The sequence below is a fragment of the Camelus bactrianus genome, chromosome 17, assembly GCF_048773025.1.
Source record: "Camelus bactrianus isolate YW-2024 breed Bactrian camel chromosome 17, ASM4877302v1, whole genome shotgun sequence".
Taxonomy (NCBI): Eukaryota; Metazoa; Chordata; class Mammalia; order Artiodactyla; family Camelidae; genus Camelus; species Camelus bactrianus.
Genome location: NC_133555.1, coordinates 41,540,608 through 41,552,993, shown reverse-complemented (window position 1 = coordinate 41,552,993; position 12,386 = coordinate 41,540,608). Strand labels below are relative to the sequence as shown.

Below are 12,386 nucleotides of genomic sequence, written 5' to 3'. Positions count from 1 at the left end.
ACCCTCCCTGTCCTCATGCAGGTGGGCACGCGGCGGTACATGGCTCCTGAGGTGCTTGAGGGAGCCATCAACTTCCAGAGAGACGCCTTTCTGCGCATTGACATGTATGCCATGGGGCTGGTGCTGTGGGAGCTCGTGTCCCGTTGCAAGGCTGCAGATGGTGAGTCTGGACGGGAGCCCCGAGCATCCTGGGTGTGAGATGGGGAATGGTGGGGCCTCAGGGTGACCCAGCCAGGCTCTCTCATCCCCAGGACCTGTGGACGAGTACATGCTGCCTTTTGAGGAAGAGATCGGCCAGCACCCATCACTGGAGGAACTGCAGGAGGTGGTTGTGCACAAGAAGATGCGGCCAGCCATCAAGGATCACTGGCTGAAACACCCGGTGAGGGGCTGGGGGGCAGAGAGGGCAGCCCCTCAATGTATGGCAGGGACAGAGAGAGAGGGTGCCTCAGGCAGCAGGACAGTCCCCTCCTCCCCTGCCTGGTCAGAGGTCACTTAGCGCACTGTCTCTCTTCACTGGGGTATCTGGGGGGTTGATGCTCTGCAGGGAGGCAGCTCTGGGTTTGGCCCCAGAGAGTGATGGACGTGACAGCCTGTCAGGGCCCAGAGTGCCCCCGTAGGTCACTGGTGCTGTGGAGCCCACTGGCCCTGGACCTGACACGTGTGGGTGGGATCCTGGATCTGCCAATCACTAGCTGGGTGGTCTCTGGCAAATTACTTTATTTCTCTGGGCCTTAGTCTCCTCAGGGTAGTAATAGATTTAAGGAGTTGCTGTAAGTCGTTAGACAAGACACCTAGCACATAAATGCTTATTATGCATTACCCTTATGAAGTAATCTCTGTTCTCTGTCTTCGTCATTTTCTGGGCCTAGGCTGAGCCATGTGGCATCTGGGCCCCTCCAGTCTGAGAATACTGCACGGAAGACCCCAGCTATGTAAACTGTTACCTATCTTGGAAGGATTTTTGCCTTCCGCTCCATTGAGTCCTTCCCCTGCCACTCTGGGGTTAATTCAGAAAAAAGACATCCTTGGGACCCCTTGGGGCTGGCACTCTTAGCACATGGTCAGGAGTCGAGCTGTTGAGGCCAAGTTCAGCTGCCATGCTGCTTCCTGGGACCCAGGACTGCAAATGGAGAAAAATTAGGCATGGGGGGAGGGAAGCTGGGCCAGGATCTTACCTTCTGCCTCAGACTTTCTGAGGCTACCAGGGCAGAGATACTGGGGTTGCCAGTCCCATTCCCTGATGAAGAGCCTGAGGTCTAGAGAAGCCTCAGTGTGGGCTGGTGAGCAGGCCAGAGAGGACGTGGGCATTTTATCTATCTTTCTGCCTTTCCAGCTATGCACACGTGGTTCCAGCCCAGGGTGTCATGCCTCGTTCCCTGGACTTCAGAGAGGTGTCTGCGGTGGTGGGGAATAGGGTGGGATGAGCCCTCCTCTGTCCCCACTGTGGCTGCACTTTGGGCCCTTATGTGATTTGGGCTTCTCATAAGATTTTGTTTGAATATCCCTGCTCCCAGGCAGTCAGCCGTGTCTGCCCTGGGAGGGCCCCGAGTTCCCCTCACTTCCCATGTTGACGTCCAGTGGCTCTTCTTTCGGGCTGTGGAGGAGGCCGGTGGTCTCAGGATAGTGACGGCCAGGAGGGGAGTTTGCTGCAGGCCCCCATGATGGACCCGTGGGCTCTGCCTAGTCCTCAGGAAGTCGTCAGGCTTGCTGTCCTTTGTGCTTGTCCTCACTGAGAGCCACTAGCAAGGGTGTCTGTTTCCCCTCTCCCGCCATTGTGCAGGGCCTGGCCCAGCTCTGCGTAACCATCGAGGAGTGCTGGGACCACGACGCAGAGGCTCGCCTGTCCGCGGGCTGCGTGGAGGAGCGGGTGTCCCTGATCCGGAGGTCGGTCAACGGCACTACCTCGGACTGTCTTGTCTCCCTGGTGACCTCCGTCACCAACGTGGACCTGCCCCCTAAAGAGTCGAGCATCTAAGCCCAGGACATGATTGGATCTCCGGACTCAGTGGATCTGAAGAGGAAAAGAAAAAAAAAAAAGTCGTGTTTTGTTTTGGAAATCCCATAATACCAACAAACACATAAAATGCAGCTGCTATTTTACCTTGACTTATTATTATTATTATAATTATTATAATTATTATTATTAATATTATTTTTTGGATTGGATCAGTTTTTACCAGCACATTGCTCTACTGTATTGCAAACAGCGGACTCGTCAGCAGGCGTTGAGGTGCTGAGCTGTGAATGCAGAACCAGCGCCGCGCTGAGAAGCCTCGGCCACCTCCCGCCCCTCCCGTTTTCTCTCTGTTTGTGTTCTCAGAATCTGTGACACAAACCCATCTCCTGTCTTAGGAAACTTAATGCTGCAAACTCTACCTAGAGGAACCTTTGAAGACTGTTACATAAGAACACATCTTCCTCAAAAGAGGACTTGCCCTCTGCCCTCGCCCCCCCCCTTCCTGCTCCCTCCCTCTTACTGTGTTTTTCTCCCTTTTTAGACAGTGAGTTTAAGAAACAGCAGATGAGTCTTTCACGGAGTAACGGGTGTTGTCCTGACGGAGGAGAAACTAGGATGAGGATGGTTTGGACTGGAGTTGGAAGGGGAGGACAGAGCTGGGGGTGGGGTTTGGAGCAGAGCTACACTGGACTCGGGCACGTTCGGAGCAACATCCTTTGCTGTGAGACTACTTCTCAGGTAACCAGGAATCGAGGGGAAGGCTGGCGTGGAGGCCAAGCAAGAGCGGGGTCTGGAGAAAGTCTGTAATCAGGTGTGGCTCTGATCCATCTGTTGGCCCTGAACAGTTTTTCCCACTAACTTGGGCTTGGGTACAGGACAGAACGTTTCTTCTGCCCTGATTTTAAGGCTAGGTAAGGGTGGGAGTCATCACGGTTTACTGAGTATGTTTATTTTAAGACATGATACTGTAAGTATCTTTAATGGAGGAGAAGTTGAAATACATGCATTGCTTCCTCCTGGAGCAGTTCAGGGAAATCCCCACGGCGGGGCGCCCTCCACGGCGGGGACTGCGAGGGTTTCCTGGGTGGCGCCTGCCAAGGCCTGCCTGTCTAAGAGACCCCCAGCGTCCCGCAGCGCTGGCTCTGCCCTGTGCGGTGGCAGTACTGTCCCTTCATGTGGCTTGTAGGTGACACAGCTTTCTCCAGACCCCTTAAATAGGTGCATATTCTAAAACCCGTTTCTCTGTTATGCCGTGACCTTGCTCTAGTCAGTGAATGTTCCTAATGCTGCTGTTTCAACATTTGAAATTTTTTAATTTATGAAACATGCGAATTTTTTAAAAAAACAACACACACATTCACATCCACACACACACACACAGACACACACACACACACACAGACACACACACACGCTTTGCTATGTGGCTTCCGAGGTTTAAATTTTGAAAAGTAAAAGAATTAAAACTTCACGACCACAGACCACCTCAAACCAGAAATACCTCAGAATTTTCTACTTGTGTAAGTTTTATTATATATTTTATTAGTTGTGTTGTCTTGTAGTACGTATATTTTAATGTAAGTTGGCTTTTATGACAAGAAAGCTTAAAAGAAATAGAGAAAAAGAAAAAAACCTTTTGAGTCTTCTAGGGAGTGCTACCGTGTTGCTTTGATAACGCCCGCTTGTAAATAATTGTCATCAGCTCTAGGTTGGCTGTCTGGGCCGAGTCTGGGCATTCATCACTCTTCTTTGTGAAGGCTTTTCCTTCCGGTTTCTTTTGACCATTTCATTTGAGAACTGGATCTCTTAACCTTGAGGGTAGGTGAGTTGGTAGTTGACGGACAGCGGCTGACTTGGGTGAGAGTGGGAGAGGGGGCGCCTCCTCTCGAGTTCCTGGAGGTTCTGCTGTTTCCCTCGACGTGATCGGTCATTGTTGGGAATGATGGGTGACCCCACTTTAACTTGCTGTAACTGAGGCCCCTAGACCCACGGGAGGTAGTTGTACTTGAGATGGACTTCCTTAAGCGGATGAGCAGCAGCGATGTTGGACTTGGTCCACGGGGCTCTGCGGCCCCCACTGCCCGGCGAGGGCGGCGTGTCTGGGCGGCGGGGCCGTGTCCTCGTCTCCGTGGGTTTGCGCTCCGGGTGCTGTGGGAGGCGAGTCTGCTTCTCCCGCACAGCTCAGTCTTTGCTTCATGGGTCAAGATGTGAGCCGGCCAGGGTGGCTACAGGGACAGGTTTTTGTTTTTGTTTTTATGGTAAGTTATTTGACTTTTTCTTCGTCTTTTTCTTTTTTTTTTTAAGCTATTTTGTGCTGTGGTATTTTTCTTCCCTTGGGATAATTTTTAACAGCAAAACAGGCCTTACAGCAGTTGCTTTTCTTTTCCACTTATTTCTTTCCAAAGCTTTAAAATATTTATTGAAAAGTGCCATATCTGATTTCTCCAGCTTTCTCCTCAGGCAGGGTGGGGCATCTCTACTTTTCAACCCTCAGAAGAAACAAATAAACCACTAACAAATGTAGCTAGTTCACTACAGGAATGTTCAGATCCCTGAACCTCCCCCCGGGTGTGCAATGCGGAGCCAGAGCCTCCCTGTCTGGTTTTAGATCTCCTCTGGGCAGGGTTTCTTCTGTGTACTGGCTTGGCTCTTGTGAGAACAGGTGCTGGCCTGGCTAGGTTGGGCTGTGCCGAGGCCCTGCGGTGGGACCTGCGGGCCTTTTGTCCCGGGGGCTCCCCCTGTGCTGACCCTGTGCTCAGCCACTGTCGCGTCCTTTGGTGCCTTGGCGCCAGGATGGCCCCTGAGTGGTGTGGCCGGGCAGAGCGGAGGGTGCAGGAGTGCCAGTTCTTTGGGCTTCTGGCTGCCCTTCCCCCGCGTGCTGTGCTGAGCATCCCTGACTCTGCTCATGGCCAGGAGAAGGTGGCATCTCTTTCCAGGGCATGTCATGGGGGTCTGGGTGGGTCTTTTGCCTCTGAGAAAGTGTTGTATGATTTGCTGTCGTGTATTCTCTGGGGAGTGGACCATCTAGCGCTCTGGTTTATGTTTATTGGGTTGTAGGGCCTCTCCCTGTGCTCTTCACAAAGATTTCATGCGGTCTCCACTTCGGGGAGCTCAGGTCACTGTTACTTTTTTTCTTTTTCCCTCCAAGCTCTGTGGAAGACTGGTGGGAATGGAGTCTGGCATGGTTTTCCCTGCCTCATCCAGGGTGGGAGGGTGGCCAAATCAAGGGACAGAAGTGGCCCAGGATCCCTGCCCCTTCCTTCCTAGTGTGCTGTCATGCAGGCAGGCTCCTGGCTGTGGGGCGGACTTTAGGGGGAGAATGTGTTCTGGTTGAAGACACCCATGATCACTGCGGGAAGATGTCCCTAGCCAGGGAGATCCAAGAGTGAGCAAGGGAAGGAGGAACCATATGGGGACAGAGTCCACTGTGTCACATGGACCTGCAGAGGACTCTTAATGATAGATGGCCAGGGAAGGCCATGGACATAGTCATTAGAGCATCCTGGGCCTAGCATAAGCCTGGTTTCCTCCTGGGGCCATTGGTCCCCACCAGGAGTCCTCCTTTGATTGAGTTACTTGGGGCTGAGCATGGATGGTTCTTAGTAGAAAGGGAGAGCGAGCTGTGCAGAGACGTGGTGAGACGTACCTGGTGTCCAGCATGGCCTTCCTGTCCTGTTGGCTCTCAGTAGGTACATGGAGGGATCGATCCTGCTGGGGAGGCTTCCCCATCTGTGCCAGCTGCTTCTGATTGAGAATTCACCGTGTCCGGACTTGGGGGCATGTCTACAGAACAAAAAAGACCTTGTCCAGCCTTGAACATCCTCAGATGCTTGAGCCCCACACTCACAGGTTCTCAGCCAAAGGGAAAGGTCTGTCGTTTCCAGGCCACTGAGATGGCTCTTCCCCTGCCCTGCCCTGGGGGCCAGGCCAGCCCTCTGTCCTGGCTTGTTGTGCTTCAGAAAGCTAAGCAGGTGGTCCCACAGTTCTGCTCTGCCACCTTTCTCTCCAGCTGGCCACCTCCTTGCTCCCTGCTACCCTGCCACTCGACATCTGGTGCTGGGGGTGTGGTGTTTTTTAGTGGCGAGCCTAGCTGTGTGTTGAGTGTCTACCACATGCTGTATGTGGCTCGGAAAGCCTGTCACTTGGTCCCTGTGCCGTGAGCCTTGAGGGCAGGTAGGCGGCTTTTCCATCTTGGGTGGGAGGACTGGGTGACCCTCTTGCAAATGGAATTTTGCTTTTTTAAGAACGCAGTGTAAAGTTCGCAGCACCTATTGGTGATACAAATATTCGATGTTTTTTTTTAAATATGTAGTAAGCATACATATGTAAGTGTTTAGGATTGGTACTAGGAGTTGAACAGCCAGGCATTATTCTGGAGAACTTGGCTCACTAGAAAAATATCTAAACTGGAAAGCATTTTCCAGGAGTAAACTCAGTTTGATTGTCAGTCCCAGCTATTTCAATAGCTGGTTGGGTCCTGAATCTTTAGAGAGACAGCCAGGCCTGGTTCACAGTTCTGGGGCCCCAGACCAAAAGCAGCACAGTGAATTGACTCTACCCCCTGTCCAGGGCAAGCAGCTGGAAAGGGAAGAGGGCAAGGTGGCTTTCTCTCCTCATGCGGGTGACTTGAATTCTCCTAGGTCTGTAGCTGTCTACAAAAGCTGAACTAATAAAATACTCTGCAGCTGATGTGTTCAGCCTAGTAATGATGGGTTTATGTTTCAGTCAAGAGTAATGTTTTAGGTAAAGAAATAGGCCCAGTAATTCAGTTGATGAACTGTTTTATCTTCTCAGTCTAGATTTGTAAACATTTAATGAATTCAGGGTTATAGGCATAGTTTTTAAGTAAGATTCCCAGTAGTTAATTTGTAACCAGCAGTCTACTTATGAATGTGTCCCAAACCTTTAAGAGGCTTGGGGATGTTTTTTAAGATGATGATTTAGTTTTGTAGCAAAAAGAAATAGAAGTTTAAAACACACTCTTCCCCTTGGAAATTAATTCATTTGACTCGGCCAATTTTTAAAAACAATTGGAGTTGGCCCCTCCATATCTACGTATTCCTCATTTGCAGGTTCAACTGACCTCGGGTCAAAAATATTAGGGGAAAAAAAAATTGTAGAAAGTTCTAAAAATAAAAACTTGAATTTGCCACCCACTGGCAACTATTGATGTATTTACAACTACTTACATAGCATTTATATTTTAGTAGGTATTATAAGTAATGTGAGATGACTTAAAGCATATGGGAGGGTTTGCAGAGGCTATATGCAAATACTACATACACCATTTTACATAAGAGGCTTGAACATCTTGGATTTCGGGTCCCATCCTCCACCCCCCTACTCAGGTCCCAATACAGAGGGATGACAGTAGTGGGTCCAGGAGACCTGTAAACTATCAAGTAAAACTCCAAATTATCTAGTGGGATATTTTGAATATTCTTATTTTATACTCATTTTGGGTCCATTGTAAACTTTGGTTTGGACAAGATTTTAAACTTAAAGGATTTACCCCACTATTTAGATTTTTACCAAGCTTTTACATTTTCGTGATGGTCTCTTCCAGGTATGACTAAAGCAGGACTCCCTGATAGTGGTACTCCGTGCATCCCTGTAGTGCCAAACCCAGCGATGTTTTATTTGCTCCTATGGCAGCTCGTAACGATAACACAACTTTTCCCCTCATGAATTAAAACGTGTATTCCCTAAACGCCAGCATGTGGAGATGGGCACTGTGCTGCCCTTTTTTCTCCAGGAATGTCTTTGGATTGTCTAGGGCCCAGGCAGTTCTGAGAACTACTGCAAGCCACCTACAAGACACTAAAGAAACACAAACGTGGACACAGGTGTGTGCGCGATGGATTCTACAGACGTGGGCTCTTCTGTCCATCTATGGAAAAGTGTTACATTCATTTGCAGAGTTTACATTTTTAGGCTCACAGTTATGAAAAATATGACCCATTAGCTAATGCTTTTCAGGCAGGTGAGGATGGGTGTCCCCCCCCCCCCCCAAATGTGGAGTTCTGTCCTGAGTCTTGGGAATTTCTGTTGGTTGGCGTGGACTCCTCCCCTGATTCTCCCAATCACGTTTGCGTTGAAATGTTGTTAGGTAGCTTTGTAAATAAAAGAATAGGTTATATAATAGAGTTATGACACTTGAAATTTTACTTTGAAAAATCTATAGCACTACATATATATTTAGTTATATCACCTGACAGATTTTCCTGCACAGTGTGGAGATTGTTTTATACCACAGATTATTTTTATAAAGTCTAGTGAGTTTGAATAAGGATGCTTTTGTAATCAGAGTAACGAGCTTTAGCTTTCAAGATAAACGTACACTGGAGTGTGAGTGGTGTGGAGCTTTTACTTGGTGCTCTTGGGTTCCCGTTGACACACTGGTGATGACAGTCCATCCAGGGGTCTTGTTTGGCCAAAACTACTTGTGGCTGTCTGCACAGGACAGTCTGCACAGGAGGTGGGTGCTTGGTCCTGTTCCTTTCAGACCAGAAGCAGAGGGCTGGGGAGAGGCAAGAGGAGCCTGCAGTGTGTTTTACGTTCGTGCTTCCTCCTGATATTCCTTGTGAACAAAGGGTTCTGAGGTTAATCATTAAAGTTACCGTCACGGATGTAGTAGTGTGAGGTGTTTTGGGGAACAGAAGTTGTATGGGGTGCAGATGGTTGGGACTAGAATAAGATTCAGGCTTCAGACATTTGAAATGGGAATTTGGTGATTTGAGAAGTCTACCGAACGGGGTTATCTAGGACCAAATTGTCCAGGTTTCAGGACAGAATTTCTGGTTGAGTAATTCTTGGAAATGGGGGAGGGTGGTGTGTGGACGTAGCAGTCACATTCAGCGGAGAGTGGCCAGGTCCATCTTGTCTTCTGTGTCAGGGCTGTTTGGAGGTGAGGGGCTGGCTTGACCCGCTGTTTTAGTCTAGCGAGTAACCCAGGAGCCCGCTGAGGAAGCTCAAACCCTGTCCCAGCAGGATACCTTTCCAGGGTCTGCAGGGTTCCTGCTCTTCCCGCAAAGGTCGTTGTCACTGCCCTTGTGTGGAAGGAGGTCTTCACGTTAGCCTTTTTAATTTTGTGTGAAGAGTAGTTGGTTTTTCAGGTGAACTTCCTTGCTGGGGGTGTACAGGAAGTGAATCGTGAAGCAGATTCTCTGTACCTGTAATTGCTGAAGCCCTGTCCCCAGACCCTGCCTGCTGGCTTCAGCTGCTGCGTTCAGAGGTGCACTGGTTGGGACAGTGATGTCAGGAGAGTCCCTCACGTGTCCTGTGAAACCAGCTGTGCTTTTTACCCGGTGTGACTGAGAGTAAAGTTTTACACTACCCCTTTTATACTTGAATGAATTCGGTTTCGGCAGATCCAGGAGCACTCCGGGAACCAAACATCGGTCCTTTCCTGTCCCCATAAAAGAACGTTTCTCTGCTCTCCAGCCACATGTCTTGGAATGTAATTCTGTTGTGCCTTTGTTTTTTGTCACCTGCCTCCCCCCAAAAGCAACTGCTGTAAGCTTTTTTCTACTTGTCTTTTCTAGCCTGAACCCCCACCTTTTTCCTTTTTCCCAGCTGTATTTTCTGGATGCAGTTCTGTGCTCCAGGTGTTTTAAGAACCAGTTACCTCAGACCTCGTGTTGAACAGTGTCACCATCTGGGTCCTCTCGAAACTGCAGGCTTGTGATACACATGCACAGGAACCCTGCCGAGTATGGGTACTTATTTGTTTTCAAGTAAAACTCTTCCCAAGGATTGCAAAGGGGGCTTCTGGCAAGCTCTTCACAGCCTTGTGGTGGGATGGGTCTAGAGTGTCATCTGAACGGTGCTTCCCGTGGTCCTCTGAATTTTCAGTATTCTCGTGTCTGAATAGGCAAAGTGATTCAACTGGCTGGTCTTGTCCACAATTGAGTTCCGAAAATGAGCTCTTTGTAACATATTTCCAGTCGCTAAAGCTCAAATGTAGAACATTCCCTTAAATGGCAGGCTTGAAACTCCCCCCCCCCCCATCCACCACAGTGCATTTTGGGAAGATGTCTGTAGCATATGTTGCTGTGAAATCAGGCCTTGCGGGATATGGTTATTTGTCATTTTGATGTATTTTAAATAAATATATATATATATTTTTTAAAGAGCCTTTTTTACCAGTTCAGAAAGTTTAACCAGCAGTTGCCACATCAGAAGTTTCGTCTCTGGGGCACAGATGGCAGACCAAGGTTGAAGTGGTAACTCAGTCCCATGAGCGTGGGCTGCCCGCCTGGGCTGTCCTGCGGACCGTGGGGTCCAGGGTCAGTGTGTCTCCTTGGGTCCCCACTCAGCCCCCGACGTGTTCGGTCTCTGTGTTGTTCAGCGGGCTGTTGACCTCAGTCCGTTCAAGTGCTTTAGTCCAACTGAGATTTCCTCAGAGCACTGCCACAAGTTAAGTGTACGTTTAGCCAAATAATTTCTCCGTGAGGGAAAAACGCGCTCGTCCAAATTTGACCAGTGATGACAGAGATGAGAGTAGGAAAGAGTAGGCGTCAGCTGGATTTTGATTTGGAAGGTATCCAAGTCATTGTCAAAGGCTGTCTGAGAGCCAGCGGCCATACAGATTATCTGGAGATCTCATCTGGAGTATGAGGACCTCCCGTGAGGGGAGGAATTGTTAAAATGGCGGCGTCTTTTCCCTCCACCCCCCACCTTTTTGAAACTAGAATTCTGTAAAAATGCAAAGAAAGTTGAGTAGTACTTGAGAATTGGGGGTGAGGGTTACCGCAGATGAGAAACATACTTCTAGATCTCAGTTCCACGCCACAAATCCACACGCCATTTTTCAACTGTACAAAAGAATCTGCTTATGAATTTGACATGATCTTAATGGTAGCATCAAAGGCCGAATTTTTCACGTGTTACTATTTTGCCACATTTGTCCTTGAATCTGAATAACTTCATACAGTACTGTAAATTTAACTTATGTTGAGTTTGATGTCAATTCTTGTGAAAAGAGCTTCTGCATGTAACAGACACACAGTTAACACAGCAGAGTACATTTTCAGGACCAATTTTGGAACCAACAGAAGATGTCACCTGTCATTTGCCATCTTATATATATCAGCTTTACCAGCTACTTCTAAATTTGTATATTATTTGTAAGGAAAAGAAAGAAAACCCTAAGACTTGTCTAACTTAGTGGAGAATGTGTGTGTTGGGTTTAGGATGGATAGCGAAGTCTTATTGAGCTGTGTTATCTAACTTGTATATAAAACTGTAATTAAAAGTTTGGATTCATCTGTTTTCTCGTGGTTTACAATGATGAGTAATTTGCAAACTCTGGAAATGTGACTAGTATATGATTTAAGACTGTAGAAGTGAGGAAGCTCTTCAAGTGCTAAAACTAAAGACTAATAGTTTTTGGCTCAAATTCAATTAAGTACTGTCTGTATACCAAGATATGTGAGCTGTAAATGTAATAGGTCACTTTTCACCCTTGTAGCTATAAAATAAAAATTTTGTAGAACAGAAATAGCTTGTACTACTGAATTAACAAGTTATACTAAAGTATCGTGTTTAAAAATACACATATATATACACAGAGTTCAGCTTGTTGCTGTTACCCTGTCTGGATTTGGAAAGTGTGCTGATTTTTATATATATATATAATACATGTATATGTACTATATATATATATATATATAAAAATACACACATATATATATTATATACCCACACACATCTAAAATGGCCTAAAGCAGACATCCATGTAATTACAGTTGCAAAATGAAGACATTTTGGAAAGAACATTGTATCATAGTTCATTCATTTGCAGTGGATCTTTGTTCCTTTTTACTGTGGTAATTTTAGAAATGAGTGTCAAGTTTGAAATTAGATCTGCTATGTTGGGGTTTTGCTGCTTAAACTCTGCACTGGGTCCTCAAATAAACCGATGTGAATGTAGTTTTTTCCCCCTGTGTGAAGGAGCAGCCACACCCCAATAGAATAGGAGGAAAAATCTAGAACTATTTCAAGTTTTATCTTTTTGTATATGAAAATAAAATGATAATAATAATAAAACCCTGTTGTCTCTCTTAATCACATGGCAGGGGATTGAGATTTCTTTTCATGGGATTTAGAAAGAAATAAAATGGTGTTCTCCCACTTACAGGGCCAACTTGAACACCTCTGTGTGTTCCTGCTTGGAAGACATGAAGTTGTTAATGGTCGAGCACCTTGTCTGCTAAAGTCCCGGGGGGCTGAAGCTAAACGCAGGTCCCCGTTTCTGCCTGTGGAAGCTCAGGACCTAGTTGGAGACACTGTGGGCTTCTCCTTAATGGACAGTCCTGGGACTCTGGGTAAGTTCCTTCCAGGGCAAGGGTGTAGTTTCCAAATCCCGAAGAACCCCACACACAATCCTACCCCCCCCCCCACCGTCCTATAGTTTGCCAGCAAT

General features: G+C 47.6%; 1 protein-coding gene across 3 annotated transcripts in view; it reads left to right on the top strand.

Moving 5' to 3' along the window:
* The window catches only part of ACVR2B (activin A receptor type 2B), a 34,579-nt gene extending 22,569 nt beyond the window's left edge, over nt 1-12,010 (top strand). For all 3 annotated transcript variants that reach the window (XM_074345227.1, XM_045509735.2, XM_074345226.1), the window contains exons 9-11: nt 22-160; nt 252-382; nt 1,784-12,010. In XM_074345227.1, the coding sequence (XP_074201328.1) occupies nt 22-160; nt 252-382; nt 1,784-1,978 (465 nt within the window). In that variant the 3' untranslated portion in view covers nt 1,979-12,010. The remainder of the gene's footprint in view (nt 1-21; nt 161-251; nt 383-1,783) is intronic.
* The last annotated feature ends 376 nt before the right edge of the window (nt 12,011-12,386 follow it).